The sequence below is a fragment of the Lathyrus oleraceus genome, chromosome 2 (assembly GCF_024323335.1).
Source record: "Lathyrus oleraceus cultivar Zhongwan6 chromosome 2, CAAS_Psat_ZW6_1.0, whole genome shotgun sequence".
NCBI lineage: Eukaryota > Viridiplantae > Streptophyta > Magnoliopsida > Fabales > Fabaceae > Lathyrus > Lathyrus oleraceus.
The window spans coordinates 168,281,711-168,304,963 of record NC_066580.1 but is presented as its reverse complement, the minus strand read 5'-3'; the positions used below and the strand labels follow the sequence as shown (position 1 = coordinate 168,304,963).

Genomic DNA, 23,253 nt, shown 5'->3' with positions numbered 1-23,253 from the left:
AAATTGTTACAACACACAATATACCCTCAACTAAACTAGACCCTCAGTATCCACATCCTCCAAAGTAAATGTTTAACTACATCTCACAACACTCTAATACAAGAGTATAAGAGAACAAAGAAAGTAAAATACAAGTTTAAAGTGTTTTTACTGGTGCGTATTGCAATGAAGAACTTAAATCATGTATATAGTCTTGGACTCCCTCTTCCTTCACAAAACTAAGTGATGTGAGACTTCAAAGAACATGTATCCTATATATAGCATTAGACTCTCTCCTCATTCACAAAACTAAGCGATGTGAGACTTCTTCGACATGTAGATTTTCAACCAACCCTAACAATTTCCACCTTGATTGAAAATAATACATAAGGTTTCATTTTCTTCATTGACAATCATACTCCACCATAAAGAGTATCAACATGTATATTTTCAACCAACCCCAACAATAAAAAGAGAAAGTCCAAGGCTATATATAGGATTCAAGTTCTTCATTCCAAGATGCACCAGTCAAAAGCACTTTAAGCTTGTATTTGACTTTTATTGTTCTCTTATACTTTTGTATTATAGTGTTGTGAGATGTAGTTAAATATTTATTTTAGAGGGTTTGGATGTACTACGGGTATGAGTTAGTTGAGGATATATTATGTGTTGTAACAATTTTCACATAGTGTTATTCTCTGGTTGTCTATTGACAACGACCGTGATTTTCTCCGATTTTGGAACTTTCACGTTAAAAAAAACTGCTGGGGAGTCAGGGAAAGTCGGGAGCACCAACGAGACTAATGCTCCAGGACCACGAGAGGGAGACGCCACGTCTCAACCCAAAACCTTAAGGTGTTAGGTAAATGGATCATCTCTCTTATCAGTCCAACATTTCACTCATTCGTAGGCGATGTGAGACTTTAACCACTCACCCTTGCGCCCAACATTCTCCCCCATATTCTATAACATGATCTAACACCGGATCTAACTTCTGCTCCCCAAACAAGCCGAACCACAACTCTGATACCATTGTTGGGGAGTCTGGGGAAGTCGGGAGCATCAACGAGACTAACGCTCCAGGATCACAAGAGAAGAAAACACCACATCTCAACCTAAAACCTTAAAGTGTTAGGTAAATGATTCATCTCTCTTATAAATTCAATATTCCACTTATTCATAAGTGATATAAGACTTTAACCATTTACACTTGCATTCGACACTAACTTTAAAGTTCTACCTTTCTGTCATACTTAAAGCTCTCGTATTATACCATAAGAACTTGTTCTCTTAATGTAACCAGACTCGGCCTTTACCATGAGCAAGAAGTGCTATACACTGGGCCCCAAATTTTGAGGGGTCCACATATTTTTTTTAATTACTACAAATATATATTTTACACCTGTTATTTTAAAAATAGGTGTTAAATCATAATGTTTTCAAAATCTATTTTACATCAGTTTGTTAAAAATAGGTATAAAAATATATATATTTTTTCAAAATTTATGATTTTGTACTGTTTTTTTTTTAAATCGATATAAATTCATATTCTTTTAGGCCAATTTTTTAAATTAGATCGGGATCCCCGGATTGATTTGGCCGACCCTAAATGTAACATATTTCTTTTTCCACTTTCAAACAAGTATAAATGTCAATTTCAAAACAATTTATTTAAATATAAAATATTGTATGTATCAATTCATGATATTTTATTTATTAAAACAAACTTCATAGCAACTTTGAAAAAAAAAACTACAAAAGGGTTACGGTGACAAACTTGTAAGAGCAGCTCCAACGGTAGATTTTTCACGCAGGCGATTTTTTATTGATTGGAGTTGGTCAAGCTGGCCAACATAGCAAACATAGCAATGCAATGCAAAGCATTGGTTACTTAAATAAAATAATAATAAATTGATAGTTTGTAAATACTTTACAATTAAATAATATATTATTTTTGTTTGATAGCTTATTCGTTCAATTGTTATGGGCCCACTATGAGATTTTTCAAAGTTGTACCAGTGGAAACAAAAACTCAACGAGCTATTTTGAATGAACCATTAGATAGAGATCACTCATCTAAGTGATTTTGAAGCAACGTGGTCTTGTTTTCAACACACTTATAATAAAAAATAGAGTAAAAAATTAGTAGATTAAAATTGGAAGATCCATACGATTATAAGAAATAACTTAAAAAATGAAGCTAAAATATTGAAAGCAACCAATTTATAACCTTTTTGTCTTCTCTTTCAAAATTAATAGAGTAAACAATTTACTGATATCGAGAGAATATAAAATATAGAGGTTGAAGATTTTTTTTTATCAAAATACATTAATTTTTAAAATAAAAATTTCAAAATAATCTTGATTTTAATTCTTTTTCTCCAAATTATCTCATTTTAAAAAGGAGGCGCCAATCCAATTGGCATTTCCTCTTAAACTTAGAGAGGAGGCGTTAATTGGATTGGTTAGGGCTCATAATGTTTTCAATCCAATTGACGCACATGCGTAAAGTTTAAAGGGAGACGCCAATTGGATTGACATCTTTGTGTGTTTTGTAATTTTTTCCAAAAAAGTCTACATGATACATAAAGTCGAAATCAGACCAATTCATATTAATATTAATTTCTATTTACACAAAAAAGACTAATGTTGATGACCGGGATCACCTAATCGACATTCGGTCCCACATCCCCTAGCTACCTGAATCTGTGACCCTAACCCACATTGATGATTCACCCCAGGTGTTTGAGCATCTGAGGATCCAAGAACATCACTACCAACTGCATGAGATTGCCTGTTGAGATAGTCAGACAAATCATTGTAGTCTTGTGTATGCATCGAAGGTGTACCGCCATAGCTGAGTTCATGACCCATGCCAGAGTAGTTGGGTTGTGTTTGACTTGTTGGAGGGCGACCGAGACAATTGAAGGGAGACATTGATGTGAATGATGCGTCGAGGAAAGGTTGAAAAGATTGTTGTGGTGTTTGGTAGAGATAGGGTTGTTGAAGGTTTTAGTTTTGAGATGTTTGGGCTTCTTGACTATGGTAGGAGGAGGGACAGTTGATGTTAAATGATCGTTGAATGTTTTGGCTATGGCGGATTTGGTAGGGTGATGCGTTTGGTGCGAAGCGATGTTGGGTCTTTGGTTGATGATCTAGTTGTTGGTGGTGGTACGGGGTATGCTCTTGGTATTGTGGTTGGGTGTATGGCATGTTAGGGTTGTATGTTTGTGTGTTTGTGGAACAAAAAGTTTGACGGATATGAGGTTGTGTGTAGCCGGTTTGACAATGTTGTTGGGGGTTAGATGTTGAGCCTTCAAGTGTGTATGTTGACTGGCGTGGGTCGTATAGGTACATATCCTCAGCGATGAACTCAAAACCAACCGATCTGTACCAAGTCATATAAGTACGACTTGGTTTTTCTTCAGTTGGCATCACATCGTCAGTTAAGACATGGTCATGGTGGTGCTTCCATCTGCGGCACTCAGATCTAATGAAGCTTTGCCATGGGTTAAAGTTCTATTGGTCGTTAACTTTGCGTAGATGCCATTCTCCTAGGTTTGTAGGGGGGTCTGGGATGTGTTGAAGCATACCGAACTGCAATTTCACACGATTGCTGTTATGCATCTCCACAGTGGTGAATCTTATGATCGGTGTGCATGCAGCCCATACGGCTGCATCTTCTTCGTTGATTTCATGGTCATTATCCAGATTTAGGTATGGACGCCAAATGAACTGAAATGTAAACATATGTTAGATTATAAACTTGGTAGAAGAAATTAACAAATTATTACGAAATGATTAGGTTATTATCCATACATCTGCCGGTCGAAGGTGATCCAAGAGATTGTGATACTGGGTAATATAGTGTCTATGACATCTGTTATAACTCATACCACGAGCAGACCATCTGCACCATAAAGGTAAAAATATTAGTTAGAGATAATAATCGGTAAAGTAAGTAAATATAGACCATTTTAAACAACTTACTTTTGTGCATACGAGAATGTGAAAGGGTTGTTGTTGACGGGCGCTAGGGACGGTAGTCTTGACCAACCCTATGCTTGGAGCAAAACAACACATCCAGAAAAGGTAGATGTGTCTTTGTGTGAATTTTTAGACAAAGAGTTATACAGATAGGCCAGACAAGCGGATCCCCAACTTTAACTTCCTATTCTATCTACATGTCTTAGTAAAGGTAAATACATAACATGCATACTAGAACCACTACCTTCGGGAAATAAAAAAGAACCAATTAAAAGCATAATATAACACCTAATTTTTATTATTCGAGCCTCTTCGGTAGAATGCTCATCTAAATGTAAGCTGTTATAGTATGCCTTAAGGCATGAAATGAGTATACCTTGACCTCTTGAGTTATCATCTAACAAATCAGCATCCAAGAGGTCCATGCAAATTGAATTTGCATAGTTGGTTTTACCATTTACAGCTTTACCTTCGATAGGCAGTCCCAGTGGCATGTAAACGTCTTTTAACATCACGGTACACTCACCGGTTGGAAACCAGAATGTGTGTGTCTCGAGACGCCATCTTTCACATAACACAAGAATGAATTTATTATCCACCTACCAAGACATTATTTTGCTTATATTCCCAAAACTGACGAGTTCGACATACGATTGAATCATCGGGTCCATGTGTACATATTCGTGGACCCGAGTTCGGAACCTTGAAACATCCTATAAAAGAAAAAACACAACACGTTACTAAGTTGATATGTTATTAAAAGGTATTCTATACAAGTAACAAAAGAATTAAACGCTTACATAAGTTGCTATGTTTGCAACCGTTCCTCTGTGCGATTCGTCCATTGTGAGGATAAACATCTTGTCGAAGATGAAAGAGGTTGTTTCAGATGAAAGATTTAATGTTGTTGAGGAAGTAGTGAGTATTGGTGTTTGAAAAATGAGAGAGTTCCATGCCTATTTATAAGGCGTGGCATGCAAAAGTGTGGATGCATGGAAAATTGTGAATGCATGTGCTAGCCAAATGGTTTGGCGCCCATGTTCATTTTCCACATGCCAACGCCAATCAAATTGGCGCCTCCCCTAGGCTCATGCATTCTACATCTTGACCTAGCCAGGCGCATGCATGGCTCTGCATGCTTGGTTACGAGGTCTGCATGCAAGACATGGTGCCGCCAATTGGAATGGCGCCAATGTGTAAGCATTACAAGCAAGCGCTAAATGGATTTGCGCTAGGGCTTGCATGTTTGAGACATGGCTTCCCTCTGGCTTGCATGCTTGATACATCACTTTCGTCTTGCTTTCATGTTTGACATATCACTTATGACTTGCTTGCATGCTTGACACATCACTTTCGTCTAGCTTTGCATGTTGGACATATCACTTACCTATTTAAGTGTCTTACTATCTACATTCAATCATCAACACAAATTCATCTGCACCAAAAAATTAATTTTCATCTGCACAACAAATACTACAATGTCATCTTCACCAAAATATAATATCAATGTTCACTGCAATGGTGAGACATACGAGTCTGAGTTATACAGGTTTTGTTTTCGAAACACCGATACCATCCGACTTACGATCAAGAGAAATTCAAATTTCTTGCATTTAAAAAAACGAATTGAATCCTGCATAGTATCTGGTATTGTTTCAAAGATCACGTACCAAAATCCAATTTTTTTTAGAACAGTCAATGCAAGTTTTTTCTGCTGAAGGTAAGGGATGATGAAGATGTTGAATATATGTTTGTTAGTCATGAACATTCCGGTTGTAACTGTATTGAGTTGTATATTACTCTTCAACCAAGTATACCATGTCAGCAATCTCAAATAACTAATCAAGTTGAATCTGATGAATTTGAATCAGAAAACTCAGATGACGCCGACCCAGAAGCAGAAGTCAACATCGTTGATGAAGAAGAAGAAGAGACTGAGACATAGGTCAATCATATGTTGAACAACAACATTGAAGATGATGATCAACCAACGCCATTACCTCCAAGTGATGTATACAATCCACCTTAACATATGACAAACATGGATCTGCATGATGATGAAACATCCAACAGTGTTTTTTATAACCTGTATCCACGATCAGAAGGCGAGTTAAAGATGGGAGATGTGTTCCGCACTAAAGAAGAATGTGTGCGAGCTATCAAAAAATTTCACATCAATAACTATGTTGATTTCACAGTGAAACACACTGATTCGAGAAGGTATGTCATCAAATGTCATAACATCCTTTGTAAGTTTCGGTTGGCTGCGTCTCACAAAAAGAAAAGCGACTCTTGGGAGATAGCTTCAATAGACCCACCTCACAGTTGAATTGCAACTAACGTTGAACAAGATCACCGTAAGTTAAGTGTTGCATTGATATGTCAAGATATTTTGCCGCTTGTTAACAAAGACCCATCAGTGAAGGTGAGTATAGTAATATTTCATATCAAAACAAGATAATTATACTCCATCTTACAAGAAAGCATGGATTGCAAGGACAAAGGCTGTTGAACAAGTATTCGACAACTGGGAGGATTCATACAAAGAATTGCATGATTTTTATGGACCCTAAAAACATACGTACCAGGAACTATTGCAATTATGGAGACATTACCAGCATTTACGCCAGACGGAACCTGTGTTGCTGGAAATATAATCTTTCACCGCCTCTTTTGGGCGTTTGATCCGTGCATAAAAGGTTTTGCATTCTGCAAACCTATTATTCAAATTGATGGAACATGGTTATACGGAAAATACAAGGGTACTTTGCTTATGGCGGTTGCACAAGATGACAACAACAATGTCTTTCCCATTGCCTTTGCCCTGGTTGAAGGTGAAACTGCTGGTGGTTGGGGTTTCTTTCTTCGACATCTCAGAACACATGTGGCTCCACAAGCCAATCTCTGTTTGATTTCTGATAGACATGCTGCCATTGAGAGTGCTTACAATAATCATGACAACGGATGACATGATCCTCCTTCTACCCATGTCTATTGTATTAGACATATTGCACAAAACTTCATGCGTGCAATCAAAGATAAGAACCTTCTCAAAAAAGTGGTGAATGTTGGGTATGCTCTAACTCAGCTGTCATTTCAATATTACCGTGATGAAATTAGACTGTCAAATGCAGATGTAGGAAGATGGGTGGATAACATACCAGTAGAGCAATGGACAAGGGCATTTGACGAAGGCTGTCGATAGGGTCACATGAAAACAAACCTTGTGGAATGCATGAACGGCGTATTCAAAGGGATTAGAAATATACCAATAACCGCTTTTGTCAGATCAACCTACTATAGGTTGGCTTTTACCTTCGCAACCAGAGGTGAAAGATGAAGTGCAGTGTTAATGTCTGGGCAAGTATTCAATGAGTGTTGTATGAAAGTGATGAAAGAAGAGAGCATCAAATCTAGCACACACGCGGTAACAGTCTTTGACCGTCATAGGAAAAATTTCAGCGTATAGGAAACAATGGACCATAATGAGGGGAGACCAAATTTATCCTATGTTGTCAAACTAAACAAAAGTTGGTGCGACTGTGGAAAGTTCCAGGCCTTCCGTATTCCTTGTTCCCATGTCATTGCGGCATGCGCACATACTCGCCAGGACGCTTACAACCATCTATCTGATGTTTACAAGGCCATTACCGTCTTGAATGTGTATAACAAAAGCTTCTCAGTGCTACCAATGGAGGAATACTAGCCTCCATATGAATGTGACATAGTTTGGCACAACGATGAGATGCGAAGAAAGAAAAAAGGACGGCTAAACAACACGCATATTAGAATAGAAATGAATATGACTGATAAAATGATAAGACTATGTAGTATATGTCGTCAACCAAGACACAACAAGAACAATTGTCCCAATCGAGGAGCAACATCTTCATCATAAGATAATATCTCCTTTTAAATTTTGTAACCTTGGATTTTTATATATCATTAATTTTTTGTTACAACAAGGTCAACAACAAACATCACTACAACATAAGCAAACTTAAAACAGAATATTCCTAACTGATTACAACAATCAAATTGATGTCATCTCGTCCAAAAATCATTTCCCTAGCATCCTTATCAGTTTTGACTCGCGCCCAACCAAATATACTGTCGAGTCTCTCAATACTTCTAATTTTTCCCCTTCTGGTATTTTTCCATCTAACCAACAAACCAACTCCCTCTTCAATTGATTGAAACTAGTGATGTTCCAGAAGATCATCAACATCGGAGTTTTGTCTCTCGAATAAACCACATTTCCATAGCGGCGACGAACACCAAACATGTTTGTAGAATGATGAAATGAGATGTGGAAAAATGATTCACACAACATCTCTATTTATAAAAAAAAATTGCATTTTGCACTGAGGCGCCAGACCAATTGGATTGGCAGCACCATGTGCCCTAGCCAATCCAATTGACGTCTCCTCTCTAACTTTAGGAGCTGACGTCAATTGGTCTGGCGCCTCCTCTTAGAAGTTGAGTAAAAGCGGGGTAGTTTGAAAAAAAAATTGAAATCAGAATTTTTTTGAATTTTTTTTAAAAATATTGAGATATTTTGATAAAAAATTCGAGGTTTAAAGTTTGAATTCTTAACCTGCGATCAATATCTTTGCGAACATAAACATCTATAAGATGGTGGATTTTAACATTGACGAGCTATAAACTTGTCCATTACACATTAGTTAAGTTGTAAGTCATTCATATTATAGAGAGAAAAATGGATGGTCAAGATTCAAATATAACAAATTGAATAGTCTATATTCTTTTAATTCTTTTTTAATTTATATATTGATCTTGCTAAAAGCGTATGATTATAATGAAAATTTAATAACGATCCTTGTTTTTTTTTATTTACAAAATTATCTTATTTAGTTATTTTGTTAATAAAAATTTGAGTTAAATATGATTAGATCCTTTAAAATATTTAAATATTCCCTTTAATTTTTTTAATATTAGTCAAACTTTTTATCCCTATTTTTAATTTTCTATATTAACTTTCATTAATAGAAGCTTCTCAATCTTTACACATTTACAATGACCAATGATGTATCTTTAAAATAAATAAATAAAAACAATTTTCTATCATTATTAGATGTTCTTGTTATTAATCATTCCTCTAAAAAAAAATTAAGAGACAAATTCATTTTCTGTATCAAGGTATTTTTTATTTATTAAAACACATATTATGTTAGGGAGTAAGGAGGAACATGTTAGGTGTGTAACTTCAAAGAATTAAGTGATGTGGGACTTCAAAGAACATGTATTATATATATAGCCTTAGACTTTCTCTTCATTCACAAAACTAAGCGATGTGAGACTTTTTCAACATGTATATTTTCAAACAACCCTAACAATCTTCACCTTGATTGAAAATAATACATAAGCATTTATTGTCTTCACCGACAATCATACTCCGTCATAAAGAGTATTAACATGTATATTTTCAACCAATTTTAACAATTTTTACCTTGATTGAAAATACTACATCAACTTTCATTGTCTTTACCGACAATCATACTCCACCATAAAAAGTATAGTCACTTGAAACTACACCATTCCAATAATTTTCACATTGTCTTCACCGACAACCATAGTTTTAAAAACTATCATACTCTCTCATGAAAAATATATTTCACTTGAAGATAAACCACTTCAAAAATTTCACATTGTCATCACCGACAATCATATATTTTATCATGAAGAATAAATTTAACTTACAGTTAAACCACTCCAAGCATTCCACGTTGTCTTCACCGACAATCATAGTTTTTAAAAAACTAGCATACTCCATCTAAAGAAGATTATAATTCACTTGAAGCTAAACAAACCCCTTCAATAATTTTCACATGTAGAAAACTAAGTTGAAACATTATGGTGCAACTTCCTTTTTAGCAAGAAGCTCTTCAACCACCAACATAATCTTGCACCTTGTGTATTCTTGATTGTATCAACACATCTTTGACTTGAACTTTCCACAAATCAAAAAAATTCTTCCATCAATTTTCTCTAGTCCAAATTGTACAACAAAATTTTTGACTGCAACTCAACAACTCTTTCACAATACTACCTTTCTTTTCTGATGTGGAAGATCAGACAAAACTGAAACCACAGAGCAATACTAAGAACATTTATCCCTAGATCAAACCAAAAGCTTTGATACCAGTTGTTGAGGAAAAAAACAAAGCAAAGCATAGAGAAAAAAAGGAAGAACACAATACAACACAAAAACATAATGTGGAAACTCCAAAACCGGAGAAAAACCACAATCGTTGTCAAATCACAACCAAAGAATAACACCATGTGAAAATTGTTACAACACATAATATACCCTTAACTACCCAGACCCCAGTACACCCGCACTCTCCAAAATAAATATTTAACTACATCTTACAACACTCTAATACAAGAGTATAAGAGAAAAAAGAAAGTCAAATACAAGCTTAAATTGCTTTTGACTGATGCATCTTGGAATGAAAAACTTGAATCCTATATATAGCTTTGAACTCCCTCTTCCTTCACAAAACTAATCGATGTGGGACTTCAAAGAACTTGTGTCCTATATATAGCATGAACTCTCTCTTCATTCACAAGAATAAGTGATGTGAGACTTTTTCAACATGTATATTAGGCATGACAACATAACCCGTACCCGTTGGTACCCACCTGAACCCGTCCCGAAGTTGACGGGGAAAATCCTCTTTGTCTGAGTTTGAGTTTTCCCCGATTATAAAATATGGGGACGAGTCGGGTAATGGGGACACAAGTACCCACCCCGAACCCGTCCCCGAACCCGCCCTAGTTTATTTTATTATGTACATTATTATTTATTTTTGATAATTTAGAATATTAAATAAGTGGTCAATGTTTTGATATTTTAATTTTAATTTATTATTTAAAATATTTAAAATGTATGTATGGAATTTTTGTAGATTGTTTTATTTTATCATTTGAAATGTAATTTTATTTTGAAAAAAATAAATATTTCTATTAAAAAAATTGATTTCACTAAATGAATGGTGGCGGAACGGGGATACCCGAACTCAACCCGAACCCGTTTGAGACGAGTTTGAGTTTTAATTCTCCGTCCTCATTTGGGTTTGGGGAGGGGAACGGGGATTATTTAAGGATTCGGGTTTGGATGAGGTAAAAATCGTTTCTGACTCGGCCCGTTGTCATGCCTAATGTGTATTTTCATACAATCCCAACACACATGTTAGATAATAAACGCTTTAGTGGTCTGAACTAATTTATTTAAAAAGAACAATGTCAATGAATTGCATAATGGTTATGCCTTATTTCTAAGCCTGCGTTTTAGCTATTGCATGTGTGGTAATTAATTATGTTATGAATGTGGATCTACTTGAAATAAAGACGATCATTATCATTGTGCAACTCAATAAACATTGCATGGTGATTGAAATTGAAAAGTACTACAACGTTATAGCAATTAACTTTTTGATGCTATATTTTGAAATGTGATTTTCATATTTAATTTTGAGTATGAATTTATTTGCTTTCTTGTTTCAGGAATTGAAGCCTAGTTATGCTGGATCATTTGGTTTGTCTTCAGTGTTGTTGCTTGACAGTTTGTATTCTTTTTGTTGGCAACTACAAATTGTTTGTGTTTCTTAAACATGTTCATGAAAAATGTTTCATATTTAATTATAGTATTGTTGTTAAATATTTTTTTTTTACTCTCTAGAGTTTTTGATTTTATTTTTAAAATAATCACATTTTTTAAATTATATATTAAAATAATCATCTTTTTAGTTTATTTATCAAACTAGTCATGTTTCAGTTAGAAGACAAGAGCAGACGTCTATCCTTATGACGCATGCTTTGATTGTTTACACATTGGCGCCATTCATCATGGCGCATGCATGTTCCTATCGCCACTGTATGTGGCGCATGCATGCATCCACTTGGTGCATGAACCACTGCATGTGGCTACTCTTTTATTTGTCAAGTCTATAAATACAGTATCCCCTCCCCATCATTTTTCACACATTTTCTTACTATCTCATTCTATTTTTCTTCAATCTCCTTCCATTTTTATTTAAAATGTCTTCATATATGTGTCATTAAATTTACAAGAGAAATACCGATTTAATTTATTCGGCAGTAAAGCCTCTTACAAAGATCAGACTCTGGAATACAGAGGCGTTAGAACATTTTAATAGGAGCATGATTCATTAGTTAGATGGAGACATTGCGAAGGGTGAAAAGATAAGAAGAATTCAAAGGTTTGTTACCACGTTCAATCAAAATGGAGAAATTCTTTTCTGGGACAATGTTAAAACTGACAGAGATGTTCACATGATGATGTATAGTTCACATGATGGTTGTAATCACATAGTTATGTTGTTTAGTCGTTGTATTTGTTTGTTATGTTGTTTAAATTATTGTTTAGTTTTTTTTTTATTGTAACCGAATGTTATGATATTTATGAAATGAAAGTTGTTTTTAATATAAAGAAAAAATGTTACATTTAAAATGATGTTTATGTGTTTGGTCCAATATTGGGACAGTTTGTACGATTACCAAATAACCCTCCCAACAACCAACCATACACCATTACCAAACCCAAGAACAATGTCAACTCACCCAAACCAAACGGTCAACCTCACAACGTCACCATACCATATGCACTCAACCACCAACCCCGCAACCAATACATGCTACATACCCAAACACAAAACCAAGAGCCTGACCAATACCACCAACAACCATACGCAGCCACCACATCTGTCTATAACCCCGATAGTTCATATGATTTCACCTCATCCCACCATAGCCCTCCACCAATGAACACCCAAATATCCCACCGCCAGAGCACCCAACCACTGTATGACTTTCTTACATCACAAGAACCATTATTTCGTTTTCAAAACGATTCAATGTCCCAATTCAACCAACCATACCGTCCACACATAACCCAACCACAATGACCCAACTACGACAACATGGACACTAAACTCAATTACGGCAGCGTCGTTGGTGGCAACCCTCGTAGCTATTGGGGAAAAATGATGGAATATATGTCACATACACCAGGATGTGGAACAAGAGAATGTTTCAAACGGACGGGTCATTGATTTTTTATTCAATTGTTGTGTATTTGAATTTTATAACATAATATTATGAATTAGTTTTAATTTTATTTTTTATTTCAGTTTTTTAAAATTATAATTACTAAAATTTAAAAATAAATAAATAAAGGAGTAGCCACATGTAATGGCACATGCTCCTAGTAGATGCATGCATGCGCCACTTGCAGTGGCATGATGTGAGTGTTGTTGCCACCACTATTGACGCCTGTGTAAAATTCCAGTGCATGCGTCAACCCTTGTGGCTACTCCTCTTAAAACATGGTTAGTTTGATATTTAAATTAGAAACGTGGTTATTTTAATATATAATTTGAAAATTGTGGCTATTTTAATTATTATTTTTGGCAAAATAGCCTTTTTCGCCCCGTATGTTTACCACGAGGTTCATTTTGGTCCCTTAATTTTTAAAAGGCTCATTTTCGCCCCTCAACTGTATTAAATGTACGATGTTTATCCTTTGCAGAGAAAACACACTAACGTTGTTAAACACGAAAGTGTTAACATCCATGCCAACTCCATGTAGGATATCTTCTTTTTTAAAGATATGTGCAGCGCACGCCTTCTTCTTCGTGTGAATTAGGGTTTCGCGCATTTTGCCTTCATCTTCTTCTGTAATCTATTGTTCACGCTGCAACATCTATTGTGAAAAAGTGAGTTACATTCCGAATCGATTGTGAAGAAGTGAGTTACAATTTCGAATCTATTATGAAGAAGTGAGTTACAGTTACCTTCATCTTCTTTCTGTAATCTATGAATAATGACTCATAAAATTTCTTCTTCGTCGCAAAAGGTGTCTGAGTATGGCGGAGAAGTGAGTTACAGTTTCAAATCTGGGTTTGATTCTTCTTCTTCGAAAAATCAATGGAGACCTAACAGTTGGTGTGGTGATTTTACTATACTCAGAAGGGAAAAAACAACCAAAAAGTTTGGGAAACAATTTTGGGGATGTCCATATTATAAGGTATGATATATCTTGTTAAGTTTGCAGTTTCGATTTTACATAGTGGGTAATGTTGTATGTAACCTATGCAAGGGAATACAAGTAATGGATGTGATTATTTTGATTGGTTTTGTGTTGAAGTGAAAGATGACAGGGACATGTTTATCAAGAATCAAAAAAAAGAGGTTGTAAATCTTAGCAAAAGAGAATGAAGATCAACATCAGAAATTGCTTAAATATGAAGGATTAATTGAAGAACTTTAGGGGGGGGGGGGGGCTCCCAATAACACAATGAAGTGGAAGACATTTTGGAGAAATTCATTTTTTGTTTCTTTAAGTGTATTAATCTATAATTTGTTAATGCAATTGTACAATGAAATGGAATTGAATTGTTCTATGGGATGAATGAATTATATCTCTACAATATTGTTTTATGAGATCAATGAAATAGAATTGTATAATGTTGTATCACATGGTATAGTTACTGGTATAATTTGTCTATCAAAATGAACACTATAATTAGTTTTTCATTGCACTATAACCTAACTGGTATAATTTGTAACTTAATTGGTTATAATTTACACTATAACCTAACTGGACAAATTGATATAATTTAGCTGTTATAATTTGTATATTTGGCCACAACAGAATATTGGCAAAATAGGTCTTTCAACATACATTCTGGAAAACAATAGATAATCTCAGTAAACATTACATTATGAGTATACAGAACATAGCATTATGAGTATACAGGACATAGCATTATGAGTATACCTTACAATCCACATGTTGGTGTAGTCATTAATCCTTACAATCCTAATAACCAAAACATTACATTATGAGTATACAGAACATAGCAGTTCATAAAGTACCAAAACATAACAGTTTGTAAAGTACCTCTTCATAATGTTGGGCAAGATGACATCATCAGTAATGTTTGCAAATCTCATTCTACTTTTTGCCCACCTTTCTATTATGTATGTTCTGATCTCTTCTAGCATTGCCATTATAGGCTTAGCTCTTGCTTCAATAATAACACTATTGAAGGCCTTCTACATGTTGTTTAACACAATATCACACTTAGAGGTTGTCTTACATTAAGATTTGCTCCAAAACCTAGGAGGTGTTTTCATCATGTGCTTGAACGCTTCCTCATTAACATCTCTCATTTCTCTCATTTCCCTTTCCCAAGATTGTGAATATGTTGACTTAACATCTTTCCATATAATCTCTTTCAACTTCTTTCCAGAAAATCTCTTCCTAAAATTGTTGTACAAATGGCGTACACAAAACCTCTATTCCACACCCGATAAAAGCTCACCCATAGCTGGCAAGATACCCTAATAAATAAATACAAGAGATTCATTATCACAAATCCAAAACACTATAATCATGCACAAAATAAATACAAGAGATTAATTATCACAAATTCAATATCTTATGTTGGTATGATATGAAGGTATATGTACAACATTGGCTTCTACCTCCAAGATCCTCAATCAATAGTTCTAGAAACCATGTCCAATTGTCCTTTGTTTCACCTTCAACAATTGCAAAGGCTATTGGCATCATTTGGTCGTTTGGATCTTTTCCTATGGCTACCAATATTTGTCCTCCACATAGGCGCTTCAAAAACCAACCGTCAAGCCCAATTATAGGTCTACATAATTTTAAACTCTCTTTGCAAGCTGCATAACAAATGTAGATCCTTTGGAAGTGAGGCCTATTGTCACTTGCATTGTCTGGAACAGGTTGAACATTAATCTTGACAGTTGAACCAGGATTTGTTTTAAGGATCTCACGTGCATAGTCATAAATTCTTGTATACTGTTCTAGAAAGGAGCCATCAACCAATCCTCTTGTTGCACACCTAGCCCTAACATCCTTAGTCTTGTTTACACCAACATTCCATTTCCTTTGGGATTTTTCCTTGATGTCCCTAATTTTCAGATTTGGATTATCTTTCAAAGTGTTTTGAATTCTTTTACTTAACCACTTTGTAGTCATGACCTTCACATTATATGATCTACTACAATTATGCTTATCCACTAAAATCCTCAATTGCCAAGAATCTTCATATGTTAACTTGCAACGATATGCATTCCAATCACACCCTTTTTTACATATCACCCTTACCCTTTGTTTATCATTTTTAGAGAACCTCAAATCCCTTCCTAACTGGAATGTATATGAAGTAATTGCCTCCTTAAAATCATTCTTTGTTGCAAAATAGGTTCCTAATTCCCATTTGTAGTCTGACATGTTCTTGGGCATTTTAAAAACATGATACTTCTTTCTATGATAGTTACTTTCATCATCAATTTCACACCCACTCTCCAATTCCTCACTAGCACCTTCACATTCCTCACTATGTTTTTTGCCTTTACCTTCTGCCTCTTTGTCATAACCTAATAGATATGTAATATCCCTTTCCACTAAACCATCAATGTCTTCATCTGAGTCTTAAAAGGCAACATCTAAGGAACTTTCGTACGGGAAACTCACATCATCATTATCACCCATATCATCAGCCCCATTAACATCAACATGATTATCTCTACCCTACCCCCACTCATGTCCTTAGCCCCATTAACATCAACATTTGTGCCTCCAACCTCAACCTTATTCAAGTCACTTAAACCATCTGATTTACCATTGAGAACTTCTTCAACCAATTTTCTAATGACATCTTCAGTTTCATCAACATTAACTACAACCTTAACTATGTTTTCAGTTTCATCCTCTATAGGTCCATCATAATAATCAGGTTGAGAAACTGAATGTTGTACATAGAAATGAACACTCTTATGTACCTTACGTAAATCAACTATCTCTTGGGCACCTTTATCATCACTCAAAATAAACAAACCAATTGTTGGGTCCTTGTATATTACTGTTCCATATTCCTCATATCCCAGTTCTTTAACAATTCCCAACACCTCAAAATAACTCCACTTATCAACATCACACTTCACCTCAGCAACTGAACCCCTATAACTTGACTTATCATCACCTTCGGAAAATAATCCATGGTGTATAACTACATGCGTATATTCATCCATAATATACCTAAAAATTACAACATTTTGAATCAGGAAAACAAAACCCTAAATCCATGACAAACCCTAAAATGCAAACCCAGATGAACCCTAAAATAGAATTGAGCGAAGATTAAAAAGAAGAAAAAGAACATTACCAGTATTCTCTTTAGAAATCCCGTTTCTTTGTGCTTTCTTCGTTCTTCAATGGTTCACTTCCTTCGTCAAAGAATGTATTCGTCGTTCTATAGAGTGAGGTTTGAGAGAACTTCAGAGAAATGTGAGAAAAATGAGAAATTTGGATATACCTTTTTTATGTATTACATTGCCAGGTCATCATAAACTAATACATGTGTGTGCCACCTTTGCATCTCAATTGATCTTGACTAACATTTTGGACGGTAAAGATAAACGTGAACCACTTTGAATAACTAAGAGATCAAAATTGTCCTTTTTAAAATTAAGGGACCAAAACGAACCCTACACAAAACATAAGGGACAAAAAAGGATATTAAACCAAAAAAAAATCACAATTTTCATTATACTATGGATCGTTTTTCCCCATACCCAAGTTGTGATGTAAAGATGATAATAACACTTAGTTCTAAGGGTGCAACTTGATAACGAAACTGAATGCAAGTTAAATCAGGGGTATAACTTAATAACAAAATTGGATGCAAGTTAAATCAACGGTGTAACTTAATAACGAAACTGGATGCAAGTTAAATCACCAACAACAAATTGGCTCAGTAGTACACAAACTTGTTAAACAACCAAGGTACTAGATGGAAAGATTAAAATGTCAATTGTTTGAACTATATTAGTCTTTTTTTAAAGTTAAGGAATGTAAAGATAAGGGACACAAAAGTATTTAACTAAAATACATGCAAATATAAAATATTTATTCTTGAAATAAAATATCTTTGACCCTTAATAATAATTAAAAAAATATATTTTTTACCTTTAATTATTAAAGAATTAATGTATTAGAACTATATTAATTTTTTTAATGAACTTTAAAAAGTAAATTTTTTATTATATTTAAGTAAAAAAAATTATATTAAAGATTAGAATCTTGTACAGCTTCTTATATTAAAACCAGATGGAGTAACTTGTACAGCTTCTTATATTAAGACCAGATGGAGTAACTTACAGGCTCTCTTAAAATGTTAAAAGTCAACTTGTCCAACATGCACAAGTTTCCTCAATGCCACCCTATAATAAATAAATGTATACTATTCCTTATAGAATGTTAAAAGTCAACTTGTGCTACATGCACAAGTTTTCTCAATGCCCTATAAGAAATAAACCACTATTTTTAAATATTTCGGTAAGCAAGTGCACCACTTCGAGTCTCTAAATCAGTTCAAACTCCTATTTTTAATTCCACTTTCTTTAACACTCGTAAATATTTAGAATAGACTATCATTTCTTAATGTTATATACTGATCGAGTCAACTCTAACACAAGACATACAAAGAGTGGTCAAAAAGTCACCAAAAGTGAAAACAAAATCACCCTAAGCTAGCTAAACTACAACCAATCCAATTAAACACTTCAAAATTTCTCATCCAATAGGATACAAGGTATTGAAGACCATCATTTTAAAATGTTGCTCTCAACCCTCCCTTGAAAGCTTCTACGTTGTTTCACATGACTTCATTTTCTCTTGTGAATTTGTGGTATACCATTTCTCAACAAAATAGATAGATCAATTCTAAATAAATTGATGTTTCATAAAATGAAATCAATAAAAACTTGCAATCACGTACCTCTTTAACTATTCCCATCATACAAATGAGTGATCAACAGAGCTGCACCCAACAAACCAAAAAATTGCCTCTGATAGAAACTGACTCCCAAACCACACAATATGGTGGTCGGGTCGCTAAACTTGGACCAACAAACACTAGATAACCTATAAACACACTAATTTAAAATAGTCTTCTAACCTCCAACCAAATAAAAAGTTAGCACTCATTTCAAAAATACAAAAACAAATAAACTTCAGAATCAAACTCAACAAGTGCATAAAACTGCCTTAAAACAAAAGCATCTCACATTATTTTAGATCTCAGCATATAGCCAACAAAAGACTGAAAGGGCTTGCTTGTAGTTTTGCAATTCCTATCAACACTTCTCTAAGCTAAAATTCCCCAAGGAATGAAGCTTTTGTATTAACCCTTTAGTGTTTAGATCAACAAATAAAATCCAAGACAAAAAATAAACAAATATTGACTAGAAGAGGCTACAACAACAACAACAATCAAGCCTTATCCCACTGTGTGGGTTGACTAGAGGCTAAAATGATTATTTTTATAGGCTTGCAATGGAATTTGTCTATTATGGAGAAAGCAATAGTAATGTAAAGAAAGAAAAAATAACCCTAAAATGGTTAAGTTTGAAGATATCTCCTCTCATACAGACCAATTACTTGATCAGCCACAGCCCACATAATGGCTTGTCCAGGTGGGATCCTCATGAGCCGAGGTAACAGACCTTTCCATAAGGCAACAAGTCCTTCTTCTGCATGTATTGTTCTGATGGCATGGATCATACCCTTATACCTTACTTCACCTCCCTCTTTAACCTGAGCCATCAACCTTGTTTTCACTACATCAAAAGGACCGGTGCAAATAGGACCTGCCGTACCTGCAAGGAATCCTGAAATCATGGACTGCCATGGTAGAAGAACTTTACCGTCGCCTTCATTTTTCTTCCATAAAAGCACATCAAAAGCATTTTTTGCAGTAAACATGACAGATTGATTTGTCCCGTTACGCATTATGGTAGGTGTAACACCAGCCCAAAGCCCACGTAAACCTTCTTCCTTTATGATCATTCCCGCACAATGCACAGGACCTCTATATTTTAAAAGCTCGTGGCTTAGCCCTTTCTGCTGTTGCAACCTTATCTTCACCACCTGCAGAAAAACACAAGGTATTTCATACGAGCTTGGAATTCCACATGCCAAGGACAGACTATGAATGGATGTTTGTGATGTTATATGCTGATTAGCCATTAGTGCAACCACTTAGACAACTAAATAATAAGCAGCTTTTAATCATAGTTGCAACACATGAGATAAACTTGTTACAATAAGCATGTTTTACAAGACCTGTCAAAGTTATTTTTGTAAAAAATAAGAATTATTATTTCCCAGTTAATATGAGGAGGCCTATCAATAGATACACTGGAAACTGAATTAAAAGAGCTATTGTATGTACATGATCTAATACTGAGACTGCCGCCCCTTACTATGAAATTGCCCGTCCCATGGAGAAGAATGAAATTCAGCTAGCTAAGAAGTAACTTTTGAGGATTGAGATGACATCACCACTCTTCCCTTCTACCATAAACACAGCATAGAAAAGGAAAAAACCTGGATGAGCATTAGTATCTATTGTGAGAACCTGTAGGATTGCCCTGAGAGGCACATCATCAATTGTATCTCCCAGCAACAACTTTAGACAGAGCATTAGCTGCTAAATTTCCGTTTCCCTATCATGTTCAATTTCTAAATTACATCCTAAAATTTTGACACCAATTACTACCATTCACTCCAACTATTTGCCCCAAAACTAGAAACGATCCCAAAAATATTTTACACTCCTTGATCAGTCAAACAGTAATTCAGAATTGTTATACCACTAAAACTGTCAGAGTGGATATAAATAAAAGGGTAGAGTGTGATGTCTTTGATTATTGTTTCTTTAATTTCACCATCTAATACCATAACTGAGAAATGCAACAAATGTCAAATACTACTACCCTGGCCTGGTTTCCTAGTCAAGGCCTGTATAGCAGACTGAAACCCAATTAGACGTGAATGTCATCACTCTTTGCCTATATTGAGGGTAATCCGTATCATTTTCATCAGTGTTATCAAATATTAGCCATGGCAGTGCAATGGCAGAGTGCGGTGGCCAATTTGTAAGGATGGATGCGCCATGGAATTTTACGGCAGATATGAAAGATTTTTGGCTACCTGCCATCGATATTTTCATATCTGGAGACTCCAACTTCCCACAATAATTTTGATTACTACTGAGTCAGGTCCTATTGGTATCTATGATACGGTTTCATAGCCCTTTGCAAGTACATCACCACTTCCTATCCAACACAAAATCATCACCGTTCATCCACACCAGAATTTCAGCTTAAACAACTACCAATTTATTTTACATGAAATCAGTCTCAAGGCATATTGCATATGTAAGCATTTCTCTTCATGTATTATATATTCTTGATTGTTTAATTCAAATTTAATTTAATAATAAGCTATAGGCTCTTAAAAAATCACTAATTGAATATACAAAAATAAAATAAAAATCTCAAACCTCAAATGGCGTAACGATCACAACAGCCTCAAGCACCCCAGCGCCAAACCCAGAAAGAAGCCGCCCATGATTACTGATCTTTCCGGTCTCAGAATCCTTAAACGCAGACTGAAGTAACGCATTTGAACCCATTCGAAGTGTATACTTCAATGTCAAATGTGTGGCAAAAGGTGTTAAACCCTTCCACAAAGCCCGTACCCCCTCGGATCGTGCAATTGTATTCCCACAATGAAGAATTCCCTTGTAATTCCCTGACCTATCAAGCTGCAGTCTGGTCTTGATCACATCAATTGGTTGGAGACAAGCAGCCTCCATAATCCCACCGAGTGAGCCAGAAATTGCCTTCATGTAGGGTGGAATCGATTTCTTGGGAATCGAATTGGTGTTACTGTTTTCTTGAGCAGCATCTTGATTCATGTTTGATGGAGGCTAAACTTGTTCTGCTTCAAGCTTCAATAGATAAATGTCAACGTAAATAAACAAGTAACATGCTTTAAAAAGGCTTACTTAATATCCATGTCAGTAACATTTTTAATTATTCATTAACTCTATTTTAAAGCAAAAACAGAGTAAGAAGCAAGTTTTAAAAAATGGTCCAATACCGCGACCGCTATAAAACGGTATCGATACCCCGATTTTATGATAGAGAATAAATTGATTAATTCACACTGCAACGACCGCAATCACAATTACAACATATCTACAGACCGAAATCGCGAAAGCTGTTATGCGACCGGAACGCGGCTGCTACCATTATTTAAAACCTTGGTGAGGAGACTGAAATTGCAAAAGCCTCTACGCGACCACGAAATTATTTAAAACCTTAGTAAGGAATGCAAAAAAAAACATACTTTTGAACCCTAAATGGTTGTGATAAAGCTCCTTTAATTCCCTATGTAAAATTTGCACATCCAAGAAAGTAAAAATAAGATCAACGAGAGAATAAATTAAGTTGATTTAAAAATAAAAAAAAAAAACTTTATCAAAGTAGTAAAAAAATGAAGCATCTGCATAATTATGAAGAATGCAAAAGTGATTAACTATAAAAGTGAAGAGCTGCATGTATATATATAGAAGAAAAAGGAAAAAAACTAACTCAACAGTTTTAACGAACTAATAACTAAACAGAAAAATCAACAGCTAACTAACTATACGAGTATAATTAACAGCACCGATGAAGAATCTTGTAAAAAAAATTGGAATTATATTCAGCATTGATGAAACTAAGCATGATATAATGAAAATCTGGTAACTCGATGTGAAATTCTACAATGATTGAAACTACATTGAATTCGATACAGAAATGGTTCCGCGAAGGTTGAACCTGATGATGCAGCTACGGCGAGAGCTGCGTCGGAAGAATGAAAAACGGGATATGGTTCAGTTCAGTGACTCTGAAACATAGTATTGTTTTTTATTAGGGTTTTTTTGTTATGGTTGATGAACGAAGAGGGATTCGGATTTGGTGAGGTTAGAGCGGGAAAGGTGCATAACTATGGATCCATTTCGTCCGTTAGATATATCAAGGTCCAGATCTGCAGGACGGTGGCAGCTTCTGGGACGACGACGGGTTTGTTAGATAAGCGGGTCAACTTCTCTTGCTGACTTTTTATTTTATTTTTGTAATCAATTAAAAAATATTAACATTCCATATACTTAAATTTAATTGGGTGTTGAGAATGTCATGTCATATTTTAATATTTTTTAATTATATAATTTAGTAGTTAGAATTGTTCTTTTAAGATGAAATTTTATAAGATATTGCAGATACACTTTTTATATTTAATATTTATATAACTAACTGTGATCGGTTTAATCGGTTTAAAGAATTAAATTTGTTTATATTAATTCATAGCGA

The 23,253-nt window shown here is 34.9% G+C and overlaps 1 protein-coding gene across 1 annotated transcript; it reads right to left on the bottom strand.

The window, feature by feature from the left end:
* Positions 1-19,096: 19,096 nt before the first annotated feature.
* Positions 19,097-23,023, bottom strand: LOC127118698 (mitochondrial succinate-fumarate transporter 1). The gene is made up of 3 exons (XM_051048948.1): positions 22,720-23,023; positions 21,396-21,845; positions 19,097-19,978 (listed from the first exon to the last, which is right to left on the bottom strand). The coding sequence occupies exons 2-3, from the start codon at positions 21,810-21,812 to the stop codon at positions 19,451-19,453; spliced, it is 945 nt and encodes a 314-aa protein (XP_050904905.1). The 5' UTR covers positions 21,813-21,845; positions 22,720-23,023; the 3' UTR covers positions 19,097-19,450.
* Positions 23,024-23,253: the final 230 nt, after the last annotated feature.

Bases quoted from the DNA above. Each gene is read 5' to 3' on its own strand.
- LOC127118698 (XM_051048948.1), bottom strand. From the start codon at position 21,812: ATGAATCAAGATGCTGCTCAAGAAAACAGTAACACCAATTCGATTCCC. The intron at 19,979-21,395 runs GTTTGAGATTTT...GTTTTTCTGCAG, and splicing joins TGATCGTTACGCCATTTGAG to GTGGTGAAGATAAGGTTGCA.